This window comes from Scyliorhinus torazame, chromosome 12, assembly GCF_047496885.1.
Source record: "Scyliorhinus torazame isolate Kashiwa2021f chromosome 12, sScyTor2.1, whole genome shotgun sequence".
Classification (NCBI taxonomy): Eukaryota; Metazoa; Chordata; class Chondrichthyes; order Carcharhiniformes; family Scyliorhinidae; genus Scyliorhinus; species Scyliorhinus torazame.
Genome location: NC_092718.1, coordinates 41,688,255 through 41,710,261, shown reverse-complemented (window position 1 = coordinate 41,710,261; position 22,007 = coordinate 41,688,255). Strand labels below are relative to the sequence as shown.

Here is a 22,007-nt window from a genome sequence, read left to right as displayed (position 1 = left end):
GGATGACGCCAAAATCGTGAAACGAAGGGCAGCACGGTGGCGCAGTGGGTTAGCCCTGCTGCCTCACGGCGCCGAGGTCCCAGGTTCGATCCCGGCTCTGGGTCACTGTCCGTGTGGAGTTTCCGCATTCGCCCCGTGTTTGCGTGAGTTTCGCCCCCACAACCCAAAGATGTGCTGGCTAGGTGGATAGGCCACGCTAGATTGCCCCTTAATTGGAAAAATGAATTGGGTACTCAATTTAAAAAAATTTTTTTTTTTTTTTTTTTTTAAATGTAAAAATCATGATACGCGATTGGGCAGAAATCGGTTCCGATGCCAAAATCGGCGAGTTCTCGACGGTGTGATCGGAGTTCCTTCTGGACCCAGCCGACCTATCAGCTGTATGGGCATGCTCCAGCACAACCAGTGCCATCGTGTTGGCTGGATGAGTGTGTGTGGGGCTTGGGCAATGTGTATATGCGACGACAACTTGTCTGCCTCCCGAGTGTCCATCACGGAACGGGTGAATCCTGCACCATTTTTCATTGGAATCGATTGTGTTCCACGTTGTGCCGGTGCTATCCCCTCCAGCGCTTCGTTCCATGTTTGTCGCCAGTTTTGCCAACTTGAAAGTCCACAAATTTGGCCTCAGCCTCAACACTCGAGTCTCAGAAATGGAGAATCCCGCCCAGAATGTTTTATAATTAATTGATTACATTTGAAGTGCTTTCACTGTTATATTGGCAGCCGACAGTTTGCAAAAAAAAAAAAGAATAACCAGATAATATATTTTGGTGGTGTTGGCTTGGGGAAAAATGTTGGCCAGATCACTGACCCTTTGAACAATGGCACAAGATATTTTACATCCATTTTAGCAGGCACGATTAGCATATCACCCAGAGACAACACTGACAGTTCAAAATTGCAATTCAGTGTTCAGATTACATGCTGAAGTTGAGGACTTCACAATCTCCGACTCAGGCAAGTGATACAAACTAAATCAAGACAAGTGGGGAAATTTGTAGCAAATTGTAGGAAACTGGTTAAGAGTCCATCTTTATCCCTACAAGACACAACTTGATTAAATTCACCAGGAATATAACAAAGTTAGAAACGTCTGTTCATCTTTATGATGTTACTGCTCTACCAGTCCACTCTTTCGACCCGTGGCCCAATTTTCAACTTCTTTCCAACTTTTAAATACATTCCCAAATTCAATATTCCACACACCAACATCACAGACAGAGGATACAGGGCACAGAAACAGACCTTCAACCCAACCAGTCCATGCCAGCATTTGCACCCCACTCGAGGTTCCTCTCATCTTTCTTCATCTAAATCTATCATTGTAAAGTTCCCCTGAAATGCATCTACACTATTTGCTTCAACCACTCCACCAGGTTAGGGGGCTCCCCATTCTCAGCACTTGAGCAAAGAAGCTACTTCTGAATTCCATACGGAGTTTCTTGGTGACTTACATAGCTTGGGGGCCAGTTTAGCTCAGATGGCTGGACAGTTCGTTCGTGATGCAGAGCGAGGCCAATTGTGCGGGTTCAATTCCCACACTGGCTGAGATTATTCATCAAAGCCCCGCCTTCTCAAACTTGTCATTCACCTGTGGTGTGGTGACCCTTAGGTTACATCACCACCAGTCAGCTCTCCCCCTCAAAAGGGGACAAGCAGCCCATGGTCATCTGGGACAATGGCGACTTCATTTACTTTGTTTTTACTTACATAGATGGCCTTTTCAGGATGCTCTTCTCAAGAGGAAACCAGAGATAGGCCTTTAACTAAACCTTTCCTTTTAAAAAAAAATAAATGTTTCCAAATGTTTTCAAAATGGAGAAGGGTGACTAGTGGTGTTCCACAGGGATCCGTGCTCGGACCACTGTTGTTTGTGATATACATAAATGATCTGGACGAAGGTATAGGTGGTCTGATTAGCAAGTTTGTAGATGATACTAAGATTGGTGGAGTTGCAGGTAACAAGGGGGACTGTCAGAGAATACAGCAAAATATAGATAGATTGGAGAGTTGGGCAGAGAAATGGCAGATGGAGTTCAATCCAGGCAAATGCGAGGTGATGCATTTTGGAAGATCCAATTCAAGAGCGGACTATATGGTCAATGGAAGAGTCCTGGGGAAAATTGATGTACAGAGAGATCTGGGAGTTCAGGTCCATTGTACCCTGAAGGTGGCAACGCAGGTCGATAGAGGGGTCAAGAAGGCATACAGCATCGGTGGGGTATTGTGTACCAGAGTCGGCAGGTCATGTTACAGTTGTATAGGACTTTGGTTAGGCCACATTTGGAAAACTGCATGCAGTTCTGGTCGCCACATGACCAGAAGGATGTGGATGCTTTAGAGAGAGCAGAGGAGGTTCTCCAGGATGTTGCCTGGTATGGAAGGTGCTAGCTATTAAGGTTGAGTAGGTTAGGATTGTTTTCGTTGGAAAGACGGAGGTCGAGGGGGAACCTGATTGAGATCTTCAAAATTATGAGAGGTATGGACAGGGTGGATAGCAACAAGCTTTTTCCAAGAGTGGGGGTGTCAATTACAAGGGGTCACGATTTCAAGGTGAGAGGGGGAAAGTTTAAGGGAGATGTGCCTGGAAACTTTTTTATGCAGAGATTGGTGGGTGCCTGGAACCCTTTGCCAGCGGAGGTGGTAGAGGCGGGCACAATAGCATCATTTAAGATGCATCTAGACAGATATATGAATGGGAGGGGAACAGAGGGAAGTAGATCCTCGGAAAATAGGCGACAGGTTTAGATAAAGGATCAGGATCGGTGCAGGTTGGGAGGGCCGAAGGGCCTGTTCCTGTGCTGTAATTTTCTTTGTTCTTTGTTCTAATTAAGGGGTAATTTAGCGTCGTCAATCCACCTAGCCTGCACATCTTTGGGGTGTGGGGGGCGAATCCCACGCAACACGGGGAGAATGTGCAAACTCCACACGGACAATAACCCAGTGTTGGGATCGAACCCGGGACCTCGGCGCCGGAAGACAGCAGTGCTAAACACTGCACCACCGTGCTGCCCCCAGCCAAACCTTGCACTATCTGAAAGATGTTCAATCGTTCACCTTCATCATTTTTTCAACAGAAAAGAGACCCACCAACCTGTCAATCCTATCCTGAAATGTAAACCCACACATTCTGGTATCATCCACGTAAATCTTCTCTGTACCTTCTCCACGGTCTCTATTTACAAAAATATATATAACATGATGTTCAGAACTACACACACTACCCCAAGATTAACTTTGTGGCTGGCCCCATTATTCATCTAGTCACAAATTTAAAATAATGTTAACTGAAACCATATTCTTCAACGCACATAAGAACATAAGAACTAGGAGCAGGAGTAGGCCATCTGGCCCCTCGAGCCTGCTCCGCCATTCAATGAGATCATGGCTGATCTTTTGTGGACTCAGCTCCACTTTCCAGCCCGATCACCATAACCCTTAATCCCTTTATTCTTCAAAAAATTATCCTTATCTTAAAAACATTTAATGAAAGAGCCTCTACTGCTTCACTGGGCAAGGAATTCCATGGATTCACAACCCTTTGGGTGAAGAAGTTCCTCCTAAACTCAGTCCTAAATCTACCCCTTATTTTGAGGCTATGCCACCTAGTTCTGCTTTCACCCGCCAGTGGAAACAACCTCCACGCATCTATCCTGTCGATGCTCTTCATAATTTTATATCTTTCTATAAGATCCCCCCTCATCCTTCTAAATTCCAACGAGTACAGTCCCAGTCTACTCAACCTCTCCTTGTAATCCAACCCCTTCAGCTCTGGGATTAACCTAGTAAATCTCCTCCGCACACCCTCCAGTGCCAGTACGTCCTTTCTCAAGTAAGGAGACCAAAACTGAACACAATACTCCAGGTGTGGCGTCACGAACACCTTATGCAATTGCAGCATAACCTCCCTAGTCTTAAACCCCATCTCTCTAGCAATGAAGGACAAAATTCCATTTGCCTTCTTAATCACCTGTTGCACATGTAAACCAACTTTTTGCGACTCATGCACGAGCACACCCAGGTGTCTCTGCACAGCAGCATGTTTTAATATTTTATCTCTTAAATAATAATCCCTTTTGCTGTTATTCCTACCAAAATGGATAACCTCACATTTGTTTACATTGTATTCCATCTGCCTGACTAACATACTAACCAAAAAAAAAAAAAAAAAAAAAAAGGGCCTGGAGGATTCTATAACATGGAGCAACTTTGGAATGACACCCGGGACATCTTGTTCAGAAAACTCATCAGAATACAGGATGAAATTTGTGAAACAGACAGAACAGATTCTCCCTTATGTCATGATATGCAAACACGCAGCTAATGAACACATAGAATAGGACACGACCAATGAGCAGTCAGGACACTCAGGGGTGGTATCTCACTATAAAAGGGATGAGGCACTCACACCCCGCCTCTTTACACAGACCAACATCTACAGAGTGAGACAGGGTGTATCTTCAGCATCACACCCAGCACGTGGCTTAGAGCAAGGCTGGTTCAGTTAGACTGACTTACTACATTTAGATTAGCAGAGGGTCAAACTCATTGAGAACTGTGCTAATAGTTCAATAAAACACATTGAACTCACTTCAAAGTCTGGAGCATCTTTTACTCAAAACTGCATCAAGTGGCAGCTTGTGTTATTCCAAATTACGTAACACAACATGATACCAGGTGTCTGTTCAATCTAGTTAGTTCAACTCAGCAAGATCCGTGACGACCAGCAAAGTATACCGGCACAATAGAAAAGATTCAGGCTCCTCACCAGCCTCCTCAACTGGGAGACAATCTCACCTGTAGTGCAGTCAGCATTGCTCCCTGCTTAAACTGTAGCCTACACTGTTCCCAGGTCAGCGGCAGTGACAGGCTGAATATACACCCCATCAGTTCTCCTGTAGGACATGCACCCCAGAAAATGGGGGTCAAAACACAGATGGGCCAGAGGTGCAGAGCTAGTTGCTGCAATGTGGCAAATATCGGATGTTACCCTCAATAAATGTTATATTACTAATGAGCCACTTGAGCCTTTCTCAGTTAGTCAAAGGAAATTAAAGGTCTTGAAGCTACAATTGTGGAACAAGTTGCAACAGGAGAGATACCATTTCAGAACAAGTACTGTCGCTCCCAATAATTTTTTTTTTTAAGGAAAAGTTTGAATTGCCGTCTAAGGCCCAAGAATAAAAGGTATAATTATCACGCAAGCAATACCGATTGATTGCAAATGTGCTGGGGGCATAAAAACATCATCAATTTAAAGAAATATTTTGTAAGTTTGGTTATTCCACTTTCTTTTTAAATAAAAAGCCTTTCATGGAATGTGAGCATCACTGGCAAGGCCAGCATTTGCAGCCCATCCCTAACTGCCCTCGAGAAGGTGGTTACCTTCCCTGAATTGCTCCAGTTTGCGTGGTCGGTACATCCATAGCTCTGTTAGGAAGTGTATTGCAGGTTTTGACCAAGTGACAGTGAAGGATTGGCAATATAGTTCCAAGTGAGGATGAGGTGCGACTTGGAAGGAAGCGTGCAGGCGGTTGTGTCCCATTTGCCTGCTGCAGCTGCAGGTTTGGAAGGTTGGCATAGGAGGTTTGGCTGCAGGGAATCTTGTAAATGGTATACACTGCTACCACTGTATGCTGGTAGTGTGAGAATATTTAAGGTGGCGGATAGCATGTCAATCAAATGGACTGCTTTGGTTGGTGTCTGTTGTGCTCAATTGCACGTGCCTATTGACAGCCAGTGTGAGATGTTAGTCAATCCTGTGGATATGGTTATGGTTATCAGGATCGGAAGCCAAGCAGCAAAACATGAATCTGCAGTCATTTTGAAGTTTCTTAGTAAAATTCCACACAGAAACTGGCAAGTGACCTCTGCATGGTCCCGAGGCACAAAATACAACGTGTCAAGCTTCTTCGACTGTTACTGGAGCTGCACTCACACAATCAAGTGGGGAGTATTTAATCATATTTCTGGCATCTGCCTTGTAGATGGTGGAAGACTTTAGGGAGTCCAGTGGCGAATTACCCGCTGCAGAATTCCCTAGACTTGGGACCTACTCTTGTAGCCACAGTATTTATATGGCCAGTTCAATTTCTGGTAGACCCCAGGATATTAATAGTGGGGGACTCAGTGATGGTAATGCTATTGGAATATCTAGGAGAGACGGTTGGAGATATGCAGAAGGATGAGAGGGGATCTGAACGAGGTACATAAAATACTAAAAGGGATTGGCAAAGCAAATTCGGCCAATTGTTCCCCCTTGTGGGACAATCTAGAACAAGAGGTCACAGATATAGGTTGAGAGGTGGTAAATTTAAAATGGAGTGAGGAGAGACTACTTCTCGCAGAGGGTGGTGAATTTGTGGAACTCGCTGCCCCATAATGCAGTGGAGTCCAAATCATTAAACAGTTTCAAGAGGGTGATATACTTCTGATTTTAAAAATGGGTTAAAAGGGATATTGGAAACAGGTGGGATTTGAGAGCAGGAAGAGATCCGCTATGATCTGAATGGCGGAGCAGGCTCGAAGGGCTGAATTGCCTACTTCTGATCCTAATTCATATGTTCCTATGTCATTCTCTGGCAAAAATCATACTTCAATTCATCAGCCCTAGCTTGAATGTTGTCGAGGCATTTCTGCTTTTTAGCGTGGGCTGGTTCAATATCTGAGAATCATGAGTGCAAGTGTTCAGTACTAATGATCAGCGAATAACCAAAGGCGATCATCCGCACAAACAATAAGAGTTTGGGGTACTTTACTCTGCAACGGCGACCAGGCAGGGGTGTCCTATGTCCCCTCTGTTATTTGCGCTAGTGATTGAGCCTTTGATCATCACGCTGAGGAGTCGTTCAGTGCCTGCCAATCTTTTTGCAGAAGGTGTTTTTCAAGGACGTTTATTGCACGCAAGGTGGGGGTAGCCAGGGTTAGGAAGGTAGTTCTACAGAGAGGACAACAGGCAGGGGGATTGGGCCTCCCAGATTTATTATATTAGGCGGCGAATGCCGAAAAGGTCAGGAGTCGGGTTGGGTTGGGGGGGGAAAGAGAGAGATGGGGGGGGGGGCGGGGAAAAGAGTCCAATCGGATTAGAATGGAGGAGAGTCTGTGTAGGTGGTCAATATTCTGGGAGTCCGGTGGTAGTGGCGGAACGCTGAAGATTTGGAGCCAGCTGCGGCAGCATTTTAAGCTGTGGGCGGGGTCAAGAGAGAGGCCGATTAGGGGGAAACCATAGGTTAGAGCCAGTGAAGTTGAATGGGAGGAGACGGGAGTCAGGGTATTAAAAGACCTGTTCCTGAGAGATCGTTTTGAGAGACTGGAGGAGTTGGGTGAGAAATATGGGCTGAGGTAGGTGGAAATATTTAGGTACCTGCAGCTCCGCGACTTTGCCAAGAAGAAGGTTCAGAGCTTCCCGATGGCACCGGCCCCCTCGTTGTTGGAAGAGATATTGATGGCAGGTGGAATGGAAAAGGGTGTAATGTCAGCGATCTATGGGATGATTTTGGGAGAGGATAAGGTATCCTTGGAGGGGATTAAAGCCAAGTGGGAGGAGGAGTTGTGGGAGGTTATGGAAGATGGTCTGTGGCGAGAGGTGATCCAGAAGGTAAATGCCACAAACCAGTGTGCTGAAGGGAGTGTATAGGGCGCACCCCACGAGGGCGAGGATGAGCCGACTCTTTGAGGGGGTGGAGAATGTGTGTGAGCGCTGTGGGAGGAGCCCCGCAAACCATGTTCATATGTTTTGATCCTGCCTGAAGTTGGAGTGGTATTGGAGGGAGGTTTTAAAAAATATATATATATTTTGAGTACCCAATTCATTTTTTCCAATTAAGGGTCAATATATCGTGGCCAATCCACCTACCCAGCACATAAGGGCAGCACGGTAGCACAGTGGCTTCACAGTGCTAAGGGTCCCAAGTTCGATTCCCCGCTGGGTCAGTCTGTGCGGAGTCTGCACGTTCTCCCAGTGTCTGCGTAGGTTTCCTCCTGATGCTTCGGTTTCCTCCCACAGTCCAAAGACATGCAGGTTAGGTGGATTGGCCATGATAAATTGCCCTTAGTGACCAAAAAGGTTAGGAGGGGTTATTGGGTTACGGGGATAGGGTGGGAGTGAGGGCTTAAGTGGATTGGTGCAGACTCGATGGGCCGAATGGCCTCCTTCTGCACTATATGGTCTATGCTCTATCTTTGGGTTGTGGGGGCGAAACCCACGCAATACGGGGAGAATGTGCAAACTCCACACGGACAGTGAACCGGGAACCTCGGTGTCGTGAGGCTGCAGAGATAACCATTGCACCACCGTGCTGCCCGGAGGGAGGTTTTTAAAGTCATCTCGGGGGTAGTACATGCGAGTTTGGAGCCAGGGCCCCTTGAAGTCATTTTCAGGGTGACGCGGGTGCGGGGGCAGATGTTTTAGCCTTCACCTCGCTGATTGCCCGGAGGCAGGTTCAGCTGGGGTAGAGGCCAGCTTCTCCGCCCTGTGCCTTGGCTTGGGGGGGGGGGGGGGTCAAGACTAAAGACCATCTTAGGGTGGCACGGTGGCGGTGGTCAACACTGCTGCCTCACAGCGCCGAGGACCCGGATTCGATCCTGGCCCCAGTTCACTGTCCATTGGAGTTTGCACATTCTCCCCGTGTCTGCATGGGTTTCGCTCCCATAACCCAAAGATGTGCAGGGTAGGTGGATTGGCCATGCTAAATTGCCCCTTAATTGGATGCTTTAAATTTATTTTTAAAAAGACAACCTTGAGAACCCTAGTAAATAACACTTTCCTCTTTCTCTTCATAGAGGAATGCTGATTCTATGGGTCAAGCTCAGTTATTTCAACCATATCCTTTGGCGATCAAAGACTGAATTGACCTGGATTGGAACTAGAGACAGTGCTGCAACTACTTGCGTCAGTGCTTGTATTAGTAGGACTAATGATGGATAAACAGTAAAGATGTCATTAAACCATAATGAATGTTGGTTTAATGTCTTGATGTTGGACTGAGTCAACAGCAACGTCAGGAGATGTTGCAGGGATCCCAGATGTCCTCAGTGCCAGCATGGAAAATAACTTGACGTATGCACCTCTGTGATAATGTCCCCATGGACATTCCCTACCCATACCAGAATATACATCTGACCTCAGAGTGGCTTCTGTACTGAATTGGATCCAGATCTCCGCCAAGAGAAAGCAGAAACACTAGTGTAGCTAGGACTGTCTTTCACTGAAAGTGTCTTTCACACTAAAGCCTTTGGGCTAAATTTGAAGCAGATTTCATCCTCAAAAATGACGTGCAAATGAACAACACAAACAGGTGTTATGAATCACTAGTTACATTGCGTCACTTCAAAGGCTAGCACAGACCAATGACCAAAGCATGGCCAAGAGAGAGTCAGGCTAATGTTGAAAACTTGCAAAAGGGTCACTGTTCAAGGTGACTTCAAATAAAACACATGAGAAAATGCTGAAATTATACATGGAACTTCAATGAAGAAACTCCTTGTGATCAGCACCACCAAGGCTGGAGGAAGTTTATACAGATGGAACACTTTTCAAATTCTCTCAAGGGATGTGGGCATCACTGGCAAGGTCAGCATTTGCTGCTCATCCCCAATTGCCCTTGAACGGAGTGGCTTGCTAGGTCAATTCAGAGGGCAATTAAGAGTCAACTACATTTTTGTGGGGCTCGAGTCACATGGAGCCAAACCAGGCAAGGATAGCTGATTTCCCTCCCTAAAAGGACATTGGTGAACCAGGTGAGGCTTTACAGCAATCGATGATAGTTTCATGGTTTACTAGCTTCTTATTCCGAATTTTAGACTCCACCAGCCACAGTGGGGGGTATTGAACCTCTGTCCCCACAGTCTGGGCCTCTGGATCACTAGTCCAATCACATTAGAACGACAACAGCAGGTCCCCAAAAGATAAATGGTGAGTAGTCTTTATCTAATGCAGGAGACTAATATGCTCCCAATAAAATGAGAAAAGGTGAGGGGAGGGGTGTCATGTGTCATGCGTGGAGTGCAGGAATGGCTCCGTTTCCACGAGCTCCAGCTCTGCTCATCTTTTAAATCCACCTTTACATAGTTTCTAGCAGGTTGGTATTTCTGCATAATGGAGCAGAGGTAGAATGTATAAATCTTTGCTTGTTTGTGGCGGATAGGAGGAGTTGGGATGGGGCCCCGCCTTTAGTGGTGCAGTTGCTTTTGAGCGTGCTCCTGTCCTGACAGTGTGGTGTGCATTGAAAGATAATGGTTGCCAACCAAGAGGCTGCTTTGGCTGAGGATCCCAGCTCTGGGGTGCAGGTCGACAAGGCCCAATTCCAAGTGTTGCGGGGTATGCTTATGGAGGTGCACAAGGAGGTTCTTGCATAGAGAAATTCAATAGAGCACATCTAATCCTGTCCTGGAGGCCTAGAGTTGGGTGTGGCCTCCCACTGGTCCTGTGATGTCCTGCTCCGGATATCAGACATGAGGCGGACGCGCACCCCCCACCCCCCAAAATACTCCCTTTTGAGCATGTTGTTGTCTGCTTGATGCTGTCAATTGTTTCAGTTTACAGGGAAGTGAATAATGTAGGCGTGCTGGCTTGTACCTTTGTTTATCCTGATTTAGCAATTTTATATCTTGTCCAGCTAAAAGTTGAATGTGGGATTTATCCTAAATGTAGTTAGGCCTTATAATGTCTGACAATCATTGTGGTGGAGGGAAGGGAGTGCTCTTTGTTGTCTCTCCCAGTCTTGCTTGGAAGGAAGATGAGCGGAGCCGGTGTGGGGTTAGGGTTGGAGTAGGTAGGTTAATTTGTCCTCACTGTGATCGAGGAAGCTCCCCAGTTATAGCTAACCAGTTTCCTTTTTTAAAAAAATTTGGATTCAGAGCAGCCATACTTTTTCTTTTTAGGCCCAGGCAGACTGCATGTTATGGGATGGTTGCCTGCTCTGTCCTAGGCTTGGAAGAGAGTTGGAGATTGTGTTGTGGGTATCGGACATTCCTCCTTCGCTCTGTTTTTTTTTATTCCTCTGGGATTTTTTTTTTTTAAAGCTATGGGTACGATGTAACTCTGTGCAGTTGACTGTATTCTGCTCTGGTGCAAACGGATCTTGTATCCGTGGAGGACAAACGTTGGGGATATTGAATCCGACCTATCCGGTCTTATTTGTTTCCTAAGCTTGTGACTTCTGTGTACCTGTTTTGCATCGACACCTATGGCTTTTTTTTCTTTTTCTTTTGTTCTGATGTGATATTTGCAGAAATTTGAAAACCTCAATAAAAATCTTTTTGAAAAGGAAAAAATGTCCAAAGACATGTCCCAGAATAAAACTATGGCATGGTGAAAGAGAGGTGTGGGGAAAAAAACAAAGTTGATTCCTAAGCATGAGAATTTTGGAGAGTGGGGGGGCTTCACTGCAAGGTGATGGCAACATCCGGGAATTAAATGCAGAGCTGGCATTTATCCTTTGGTTCATCTCCAAAATTGCAACAACTAACCGTGCAATGGGTAGGTCTCCTATTTTTTCCCTTTTCACTAGTTGTTACAAAGTATGAAATTAGGATCTAGATTATTTTTTTTTAAATATATATTTATTAAAGTTTTTCACACAATTTTTCACCCTTACAAACAACCCCCCCGCCCCCCCCGTAACAAATAGAAAGAAAACGCACATAGCAAGACATAAACATGGTAAAACGATATGTTACAGAACTTTGTACATTGGATTCCTCCCGTACATGCCAGTTTTCCAGATCCTTCATGTATTATCTTGCTCAAATACCCCCCAGACAGACCCCCCTTCCCCCTCCCCCCCAGACCCCCGTTCCCCCTCCCCCCCCCTCACAAGACAATTCCCCCCCCCCCCCCCCCCCCCCCCAGGTTGCTGCTGCTGCTGACCGACCTTCATCTAACGCTCCACGAGATAGTCTAGGAACGGTTGCCACCGCCTGTAGAACCCCTGTGCAGACCCTCTCAAGGCAAACTTTATCCTCTCTAACTTGATAAACCCTGCCATATCATTTGTCCAGGCCTCCACGCTGGGGGGCTTCGCCTCCTTCCACATTAGCAAGATCCTTCACCGGGCTACTAGGGACGCAAAGGCCAGAATGCCAGCCTCTTTCGCCTCCTGCACTCCTGGCTCGTCCACTGCTCCAAATATTGCTAGCCCCCAGCTTGGCTTGACCTGGGCTTTCACCACCTTAGATATTGTTCCCGCCACTCCCCTCCAGAACCCCTCCAGTGCCGGTAATGACCAAAACATATGGACATGGTTCGCCGGACTTCCTGAGCACCTCCCACATCTGTCCTCTACCCCAAAGAACCTACTCAGCCTCGACCCCATCATGTGCGCTCTGTGAACCACCTTAAATTGTATCAGGCTAAGCCTGGCACACGAGGAAGAGGAATTAACCCTACCTAGGGCATCAGCCCATAGCCCCTCCTCAATCTCCTCCCCCAGCTCCTCCTCCCATTTACCCTTCAGCTCCTCTACCAACGCCTCCCCCTCTTCTTTCATCTCCTGGTATATCACCGACACCTTGCCCTCTCCAACCCATACGACCGAGATCACCCAGTCTTGAATTTCCTGTGCCGGGAGCAACGGGAATTCCCTCACCTGCCGCCTCACAAACGCCCTCACCTGCATGTATCTGAAAGCATTTCCCGGGGGTAGCCCAAACTTCTCCTCTCGTGCCCCTAGGCTCGCAAACGTCCCAACAATGAACAGGTCCCCCATTTTTCTAATCCCTGCCCGATGCCAACTCTGAAACCCCCCCGTCCATCCTCCCCGGGACAAACCTATGGTTGCCCCTGATCGGGGACCACACCGAGACTCCCATTGCACCCCTGTGCCGTCTCCACTGCCCCCAAATCTTTAGCGTTGCCGCCACCACCGGACCCGTGGTGTACCTTGTCGGCGAGAGCGGCAGCAGTGCCGTCACCAGTGCCCCCAGGCTCATTCCTTTGCAGGACGCCATCTCCAGCCTCTTCCATGCCGCCCCCTCTCCCTCCATCACCCACTTACGGATCATCGCCACATTTGCTGCCCAGTAGTAGCTCCCCAGATTCGGCAGCGCCAACCCTCCTCGGTCCCTACTGCGCTCCAAAAACCCTCTCCTTACCCTCGGGGTCTTATTCGCCCACACAAACCCCATAATGCTCCTGCCTACCCTCTTAAAAAAGGCCTTGGTGATCACGATGGGAAGGCACTGAAACACAAAGAGAAACCTCGGGAGGACCACCATTTTAACCGACTGCACTCTACCCGCTAGTGAGAGCGGCAACATGTCCCATCTTTTGAAGTCCTCCTCCATCTGCTCCACCAGCCTCGTCAGATTCAGTTTATGTAGGGCCCCCCAACTCCTAGCTATTTGGATCCCCAGGTACCGAAAGCTCCTTTCCACCCTACTCAGCGGTAGATCCCCTATCCCCCTTCTTGGTCTCCTGCCTGTACTACAAAGAGCTCACTCTTCCCTACATTAAGCTTATAGCCCGAAAAATCCCCAAACTCCCTTCGAGTCTGCATGACCTCCACCATCCCCTCCACTGGATCCGCCACATACAGCAACAGGTCATCTGCATAAAGCGACACTCGATGCTCCTCTCCCCCTCGGACCACCCCCCTCCATTTCCTAGACTCCCTTAATGACATGGCCAAGGATTCAATTGCCAATGCAAACAACAGGGGGGACAGGGTGCACCCCTGCCTCGTCCCACGGTAGACGAAAATACTCCAACCTCCGCCGATTCGTAACCAGACTCGCCACCGGGGCTCTGTAAAGGAGCTTAACCCAACTAATAAACCCTCCCCCGAACCCAAACCTACGCAGCACTTCCCAGAGGTACTCACACTCTACTCGGTCAAAGTCCTTCTCCACGTCCATAGCTGCCACTATCTCCGCCTCTCCCTCCAACGATGGCACCATTATCACGTTTAGGAGCCGCCGCACATTGGTGTTTAGCTGCCTGCCCTTTACAAATCCCGTCTGGTCCTCATGAATCACCCCCGGGACACAGTCCTCGATCCTCGTAGCCAGCACTTTTGCCAGCAACTTAGCATCCACGTTGAGGAGCGAGATCGGCCTGTACAACCCACATTGCAGTGGGTCCTTGTCCCGCTTCAGGATCTAAGAAATCGTCGCCACCGACACGGTCGGGGCAGGGTCCCTCCCTCCCTTGCCTCATTAAAAGTGCTCACTAGCAGCGGGGCCAACAGGTCTACGTACTTCCTGTAGAACTCAACCGGGAACCCGTCCGGTCGCGGGGCCTTCCCTGCCTGCATACTCCCCAAACCTTTACTCAGCTCCTCCAACCCAATTGGTGCCCCCAAACCAACCACCTCCTGCTCCTCCACCCTCGGGAACCTCAGTTGGTCTAGGAATCGTCTCATCCCCTCTTCCCCCACTGGGGGCTGGGATCTGTACAGCTCCTCATAGAAGGCCTTGAATGCCTCATTTACTTTAGTCGCACTCCGCACCGTAGCTCCCCTTCCATCCTTGACTCCACCTATTTCCCTCGCTGCCATCTTCTTACGGAGCTGGTGTGCCAGCATCCGACTCGCCTTCTCCCCATACCCGTACTTCGCCCCCTGCGCTTTCCTGCACTGTGCCTCTGCCTTCCCTGTGGTCAACAGGTCAAACTCCGTCTGGAGACGTCGCCTTTCCCTAAGTAATCTCTCTTCAGGGGCCTCTGCGTATCTCCTGTCCACTCTTAAAATCTCCCCCACTAACCTCTCCCTTTCCATGCCCTCTATCTTCTCCCTATGAGCCCTGATGGCGATTAGCTCTCCCCTGATCACCGCCTTCAGCGCCTCCCATACCACCCCCACCTCCTCGTTGTTGTTAGCCTCCAAGTACCTTTCGATACACCCCCTCACCCTCCCACACACCGCCTCATCTGCCAGCAGTCCCACATCCAACCGCCACAACGGGAGTTGGTCCCTCTCCATTCCCAACTCCAGTTTCACCCAGTGCGGAGCGTGATCTGAAATGGCTATGGCCGAATACTCCGTTCCCTCCACTTTCGGGATCAGCGCCCTGCCCAGAACAAAAAAATCTATCCGGGAGTAGGCTTTGTGCACGTGGGAGAAAAAAGAAAATTCCCTGGCCTGCGGTCTGGCAAACCTCCACAGCTCCACTCCCCCCTTTGATCCATAAACCCCCCTAAGCACCTTGGCCGCTGCCGGCCTCTTTCCGGTCCTAGATCTGGAGCGATCCAGTGCTGGGTCCAACACCGTATTGAAATCCCCACCCATTATCAAGCTTCCTACCTCCAGGTCCGGAATGCGCCCCAGCATGCGCTTCATGAATCCGGCATCATCCCAGTTCGGGGCGTATACATTTACCAATACCACCCACGTCCCCTGCAACTTACCGCTCACCATCACATATCGACCTCCATTGTCCACTATGATATTCTTGGCCTCAAACGACACCCGCTTCCCCACCAATATTGCCACCCCTCTGTTCTTCGCGTCCAGCCCCGAATGGAATACCTGTCCTACCCATCCCTTTATTAACCTGACCTGATCCGCCACCTTCAAATGTGTCTCTTGGAGCATGACCACGTCTGCCTTCAGTCCTTTTAAGTGCGCGAACACTCGGGCCCTCTTTCCCGGACCATTCAGGCCCCTCACATTCCACGTTATCAGCCGGATTGGGGGGCCTCCCACCCCCGCCCCCCGCCGACTAGCCATCTCCTTTTATAGGCCAGTCCCGTGCCCGCGCCGCCCTCACCTTCCAGTCCCCCAGACGGGAGACACCCGCCCCGACCATCTCTTCTGTGGGATCTAGATTATTAAACGGATTGAGGGCAATAGACTTGCCACAAAATTGTTGCTAAACCTTTCTGCACAGATTTTAAAAGTAGCCTTTAACAAGCTGTTAATTATAGACAGCGGGACATCTGATACTTTGTTGAAGTCTACTGCCCCAAGTGAAAGGGGAACATGTGGACCTTTCACGTCTGCAAGCACAACAGAACTCAACCACGATGCTGATCCAATTTCATGTATGCCGTGTAGAGATGGCTGACAGTGCCGACCACTACTCTAATATCAAGTTGTTATATTTGAACTCCGATCTTCCATAACAGTATGTCAGGCCAGACTATCTGGAGTCTGATGAAATATTCCGGGAGCAATATATTTAAATCAGGCCTATGCTCTGCTATGTTTAGGCAACCTAGCTTTGATTCAGTTTATAAAACAAATGGATAAACTAACTGTCTGTATATTCCAACAGTCCAAATAATTCCTCAAATTAAAGTCAACACATGTGCATTTACTGTATCAAGTAAAATCAAGCAATAAATTCACATGGAAACTAAAAGGGGGAATTTTTAAAATCAGAATAGATTGAATAAGTTCATGGTTCCAAGCACAGACTTGCTTATACTTCAAACATCATGTCTAACTGACTTTACCTCTAATTCAAGATTGCACCAAGTGTTCTAAAAATTTCTAGCAGCACATGTAATGCAAAATCTAAATGGAGGTTAGGAAATGGCAACTGAGACGCTCAAAGGGAAATCATTGATATATAGTTCTTAAGGTTAACTAAACTACAAAGACAAATACTTTGGACCAGCAGAAAACAGATTTGGATGTCCAAAAGTAACTTGCAAAGGACACACTTTTTGACCGAAAGGCGGAGTTCCGCATCAGTGTAGCATTAAGCAGCATTTCAAGTTTAATATGCACTTAGTTGTAGCATCATCAGGCAGATCGTTTGAACATCAATGGGCCAAATTAAAAGATTGCAAGATGACGTTCTTAGCTGAGCACACCAGATTTATTTTACAATGCTGTATTGAGACACTGCAGAGTTGGTGGTATATATCTCACTATAAGCAAGGTTCAACAAATGTTCTTTCAAGAATGCTTTACTAGAAGTGGCAAAATCGGAATACAAGTGCACGTCTTACAGGATAAATAACTTCTCACCCAGAGACATCATTTAGCAGCAGTAAAACGTCTGGATCTCCGACTGCCCAAACCTTTGTGCATTAAGTGCTGGTTCAGGACACTAACTTTTGTACAGAGATATTAACCTAAACTAAATCACTTTCCAGCAGGGATCCATTGGAGACTTTCTATACAGGAGCCAAATAAGTTACAGGGGATGGAGCAAATGTCCGCTACAGCAACAACCAGCTATTAGACATTCTTTGACCTCAAAACAATTTTATGTTAAAAGGTACAGCATGTTTCAAAAAGATTCTTTAAACTCTTGGATGTACAGTCCTTAGCTACAGATCTGACCGGTACTATTAAATAGATTAAATTGTCCTCAACTAAAATCTCAAGAGCAAACCAACATCGGTTTTCCACAATCAATCATCGCTGCAACAAATCGTTAATCAGTTTTTTTTTTTTTTAAATAAAGTGCAAGGAAATGTAATTTTAGGATTATCTGCTTTTTCTAGTACACCACTCACACCCCGCTAAACAAACCCATTATTAACTCTATAGACACTGCCCACAATTTGGGACAGGAGACAAAGTGATGTTATTTGAATTCAAAGTCGGAGACAGGACCTGCAGCATAAAATTAACTTTTGCAAGTCTGACACTGTAACCCATCTGACCAATGAATTAGCTTACCTTGTACTCTTGTCCCCAACCGGCTTCCCTTCTGTAGTTTCCAGTCATTTCCTCTTCAGAAATAAAGATCTTTTGTTCTGATCTGGGAGCTAAGTGAATTTGTAAGTGAGGGACTCCGACCTTTGAACAACAATGTTTAGGTTTCGAATGATAACTGGAAACCAGCTGACAGGGAACTTCAAGCGAGTGGCTCCTTTGAAAGATCGGACGTTTGTTTTGTTCATTTAAAATTTCCCTCTCTATCACCCCATGAACGTTAACATGACAGTCTGAATGCTTGAATGAAGGTAAACATACAGATGTGCTCCTCATTAGCTTGATATGACGATGTCGTGTATGTCCAGTATTTAAAGAGCTCTGCTTAAATTCTTTTACAAATGATTCTGGGTGAATTTGTCCTTCCTTGGTCTCCGTTCCGAGTCCATGAGCTCTTTGGTAATTAAAATGCAGTATATGATTCGAAGGTCTGTGCAGTTTCTTCACTTTCCCCCGGCACTCTGCTTCTTCCTCACTATAATCAATTGCTCGATTTTTGCCAGGCTGCTGCCCATTACAATGAAGTGACTTAATGTCTCTAACTTCACCAGAAGGACAAACTGGGTTAGACAAACGCAGTCCATTAACTGCTGTCGCAACAAAACACGTGCTTGTTTCCTTGGATTTAGACACAGCCTGATCTTCATCTTGATTTGGTTCGTGGGGGCAAGGAAGAAATCTATTTAATGTGGGATTGCTACTTTCGCTTATAAAAGGATCAGGGCTTGTTGGTGTAGCTGGCGGAGTGCTGCACGGGCTCCGAGGAAAAATCACCAGTGATGAACAGCGCCTCAACGGCACCTTCGATTTCCTCAACTTCACTGACGCTTTAGTGGATCCCACTGTACACTCTAAAAGTTCTTGGTCAAAAGAAATATTGGCATTACGCGAACCACCCTCACTGCCACTGTGACTGGATTCACACTGTCCACTGGACTGTAGCGATATTTGCAACGTGGAGCTCTTTTTGCGGTGACGATCACTGTTACTAACCTGCGGTATAAACAATGATGAACTGCGCTGCAGTATACGCTCATCCTGTGATGCTGTCTGCACTGCCACAGGCTCAAGCCTGGTCACTTGATGAACATTCTTTCTTGAATTTATTGGTACAGTCTCAACTGTCATACATATGTTACTCTCCAAGCCCTCTCCTGATGTTTCAGACAGCGGGTCAGTGTTGCTCCTCCTGGTTGCGAAATGCAATCGCAAACGACGGGCCATTCTTCCTTTTCGAAAAGCAATAAAAATGTGGTCCTGGGTTGGAATGAATCCGAACTGGTTTAAAAACTCACATTCTGGAAGAGAGAGCTGAAGGCAATCACAGCAAGCACCGCCACTCGGGACACAGTCACCTCAGTAGCTGTAGCTAAGCAGAAATAGCTGAAGTGACAAGCTGCATTCCAATCATTATTGGACCTTGGTTATTAGGCTTGGAAAGTTCGAAATATCCACCGGCAAAATCCACGGTCACAGGAATACCTCCCACAAGCCTGAAAATCCACGCGTCTCTGTAACGGAGTTGAAATGAAGGCAGACTCCCCACCACAGCAATGAAAATTCAGCAACCTTTACAAGAGGCTCAGCTGCTGCACACTGTTTGAATTCTGGCCAAACTTGCTTCAATTAAACCTCTTGCTTGAATGACTGAATCTAACCCAAAATCAACATCTTCTTGCTTTTCGGTTTCATATATTACATCTTGTCCCCGGCAAGCAGGCTAAGTATGTGGCATGGCTCTGGGCACTGGAGCTTCAAGCGTTTCCTTTAGGCTGGACCAACATTGTATTTTTACCCTATAGTATTGCATTACAGGAAATTTTAAAAGCGCGACATCCAGCACACTTCTGAACCAAAAAGGGGTTGCTGAGTATTATCCACAATGTTAAACCTCTGGGATATGGGAAATAGACAGGAAGCTACTGCTAATAACAGCGAGCGTGTTCCACAGCTTTGCATTTACAGTTGAATACAATTTGCCTTCGGCAATTCTTCAACGTGACAAGAAAGAATTGGCCTTGCGCAGATAGTATTTTGAACTCACTTTTCAGGTTCTGCTACAGCTGGGCACATTGAAATCCAAATCATCTAAAACAAACAACCGTTTAATAGAAGTAAAAAAAAAAAATACTCATTAAAAACAAACTAAAACAAAACTATTATTAGTCTCCCACTAGATGGAAATCCTGCTGGTACTGGACTGCTAGCGCTGAGTCTGTTCAGCGCGGCTAACTGTTAGAAACCTTTCTCCTCATACACAGAAATGCCACATCCTGACATTTGAAACTCATGACTGTGCCAAAGGAGTTGAATTCTTTCTTCCTGTGGCTTTCCAATCAGCTGCAATGATTCAAAAGCACCGAATAAGTAATTTATTTTTACCATGATGCCTTTTCCAAATACTTTATCCTGCACAATAGAATGAGACTAACTGGATTGCTCTTGGAAAGGTCTGGCGCAGGCTCAAAGGGCCGAATAGCCTCCTTCTGTGCTGCACTGTTCGAAGATTCTATGGGCGGAATTCTCTGTTTTTGAGATCAAGCGCAGCGGCAGGCAGCTCCGGTGGTGCCTTTCCTGCTGGCCAGAATAGCGGAGATTCTGCACTTGGGAACCGTATTAATTATGCACACGCATGTTCCTGTCCAAGTCACCTGATGTGACAGTACCTTTCCATGCAGGCCTGCTGGGATCCTGCTTGCTTGCCTTCGGTCTTCCTTCTGCCTTCCATTGTTAGTGGTCTTCATCCACCTCCTTTCTCCTCTGCCTGCCATCATGGGCCTCGCCATTCCACCACTTTCCTGCACATCCCTCCTTCCACATTGCCCTCCCTCCCTGGTCTTTGTCACACCACCACCCCTCCCCCACACTATGCCAGTGTTGCACTCATCCCGAAGTCTCTTATGGACCTGGCACCGACCACCTTGTGCAAACCACTCTTTAGCAAATGGGTTTTAGACTGACTGACATCATTTCACACAAGATTGAACGGTCTAATTGGATGCTGGCGGGCAGCTGTTTGAATGAGCATTCATGAGATGCAAATGGCGTTCGTGTCACCAGCCGGCTGGAAGACCGACCCACCATTAAGCGATTATTGCTACATGATTTTAAGCCTGTGGGTTTCCGACTTTTAGCCCCCCCCCCCCCCCCCGGCTAGATTCTCCACTCTCGCCCGTCACTAAACCCGCCAAGGGCGGGATGGGAGAATTCTGCACCATGTTACAATCATGTAAAGAGAGGACAATGAATCAGAAATTACTCTCGAGGCACGTGTGCTTCCATCAACACCACAGAATGTGACACTGCACACGGTTTACAAGACAGTGAACATTTCCTTTGAATAAAGTTAAAGATTTTAAGTTCCAAGGCTTGCCAGATTAAAACAAGTTACTTGACATTTTAATATGAGCAGCCATGACACAAGATGACTAGCCATTTCACACATTCCAGTTAAAACCCAATAACCTTATTAACCTAGCACTCAACAGTTTGCAACTTGTAGGAATAGTAGTTCATTCAGCAGAAATAAAATGTATAACATTTTTCCACAATCAAACAGCAAGTGTTTGGTAACTGTATAATGGCCATCTTAATGTCCTCAGGGGATAAAAGCGGCTACACAATGGAAAAATGTGCTGCTTATAATAAAAAGCTGTAACAACTGCACCATTTACTGTTGGCATTTTAACAGATGTCTTTTATGAAGATTTCCTACCACTGCACAGAAGTGAGAAACTTATTCTGAGCTGCAAATAAAAGTAAAATGGTCCTTTTGAGCATTTCAATTTGCACTCAAGTCAAAAAGCAAACAAAATAGCTAACCTAATCAAATAGCATTCGCTAGGGGCATAGGTAGTTTCTTTGTACGGAATAAATACTTGGGTAAAAATTTTTTATAGCAAAAACATTTATATTTTAAAAATGCATCTGGATAGAACAATGCCCTCTTTGTGGAAAAAAAATCTGCATTATGCCTTTCAAGTCCAGGACTTTTCCTAAATAAAGTTCCAGACAGCCAAAGACACAGGAATTTCAGCTACCGACCAGCTCAGCCTTTTGAACAGTGTACTGAACCAGAATATTTCAGCCATTCCAGTTTCTTGTTCACGCCATTCATTATGACTTAAGTTTGCACTGTCAATGACAAAATGCACTGGTGTGGATGATAGAATGAATATTTCTTTAAAAAAGTGACCAAGTGATTCAAATGGAGCAACGCAATGTGCCACCATTCTGAAAATGTGACGCAGTTGTTCGGATTGAGCAATGTCAACTGAAAGAAATGCACAAACTTGCACAGATCCCGACAAAAATGGAAATAAATTAAACTTGCAACACAAAATTAATTATGGCAGCACATTGGAAATTCAATTACTGTCGGAACAGTGCAACGCA

The 22,007-nt window shown here is 46.6% G+C and overlaps 1 protein-coding gene across 3 annotated transcripts in view; it reads right to left on the bottom strand.

Moving 5' to 3' along the window:
- Positions 1-22,007, bottom strand: part of LOC140387532 (E3 ubiquitin-protein ligase NEDD4-like) — a 177,262-nt gene that overhangs the window by 93,760 nt on the left and 61,495 nt on the right. Inside the window, exon 1 of one of the 3 annotated variants that reach the window (XM_072470753.1) lies at positions 17,577-18,851. The exons of the other annotated variants lie outside the window; for them this stretch is intronic. Coding sequence (XP_072326854.1) covers positions 17,577-18,836 — 1,260 coding nt within the window. The 5' untranslated portion in view covers positions 18,837-18,851. Of the gene's footprint in view, positions 1-17,576; positions 18,852-22,007 lie in introns of those variants that run through there. 3 annotated transcript variants of the gene reach the window in all.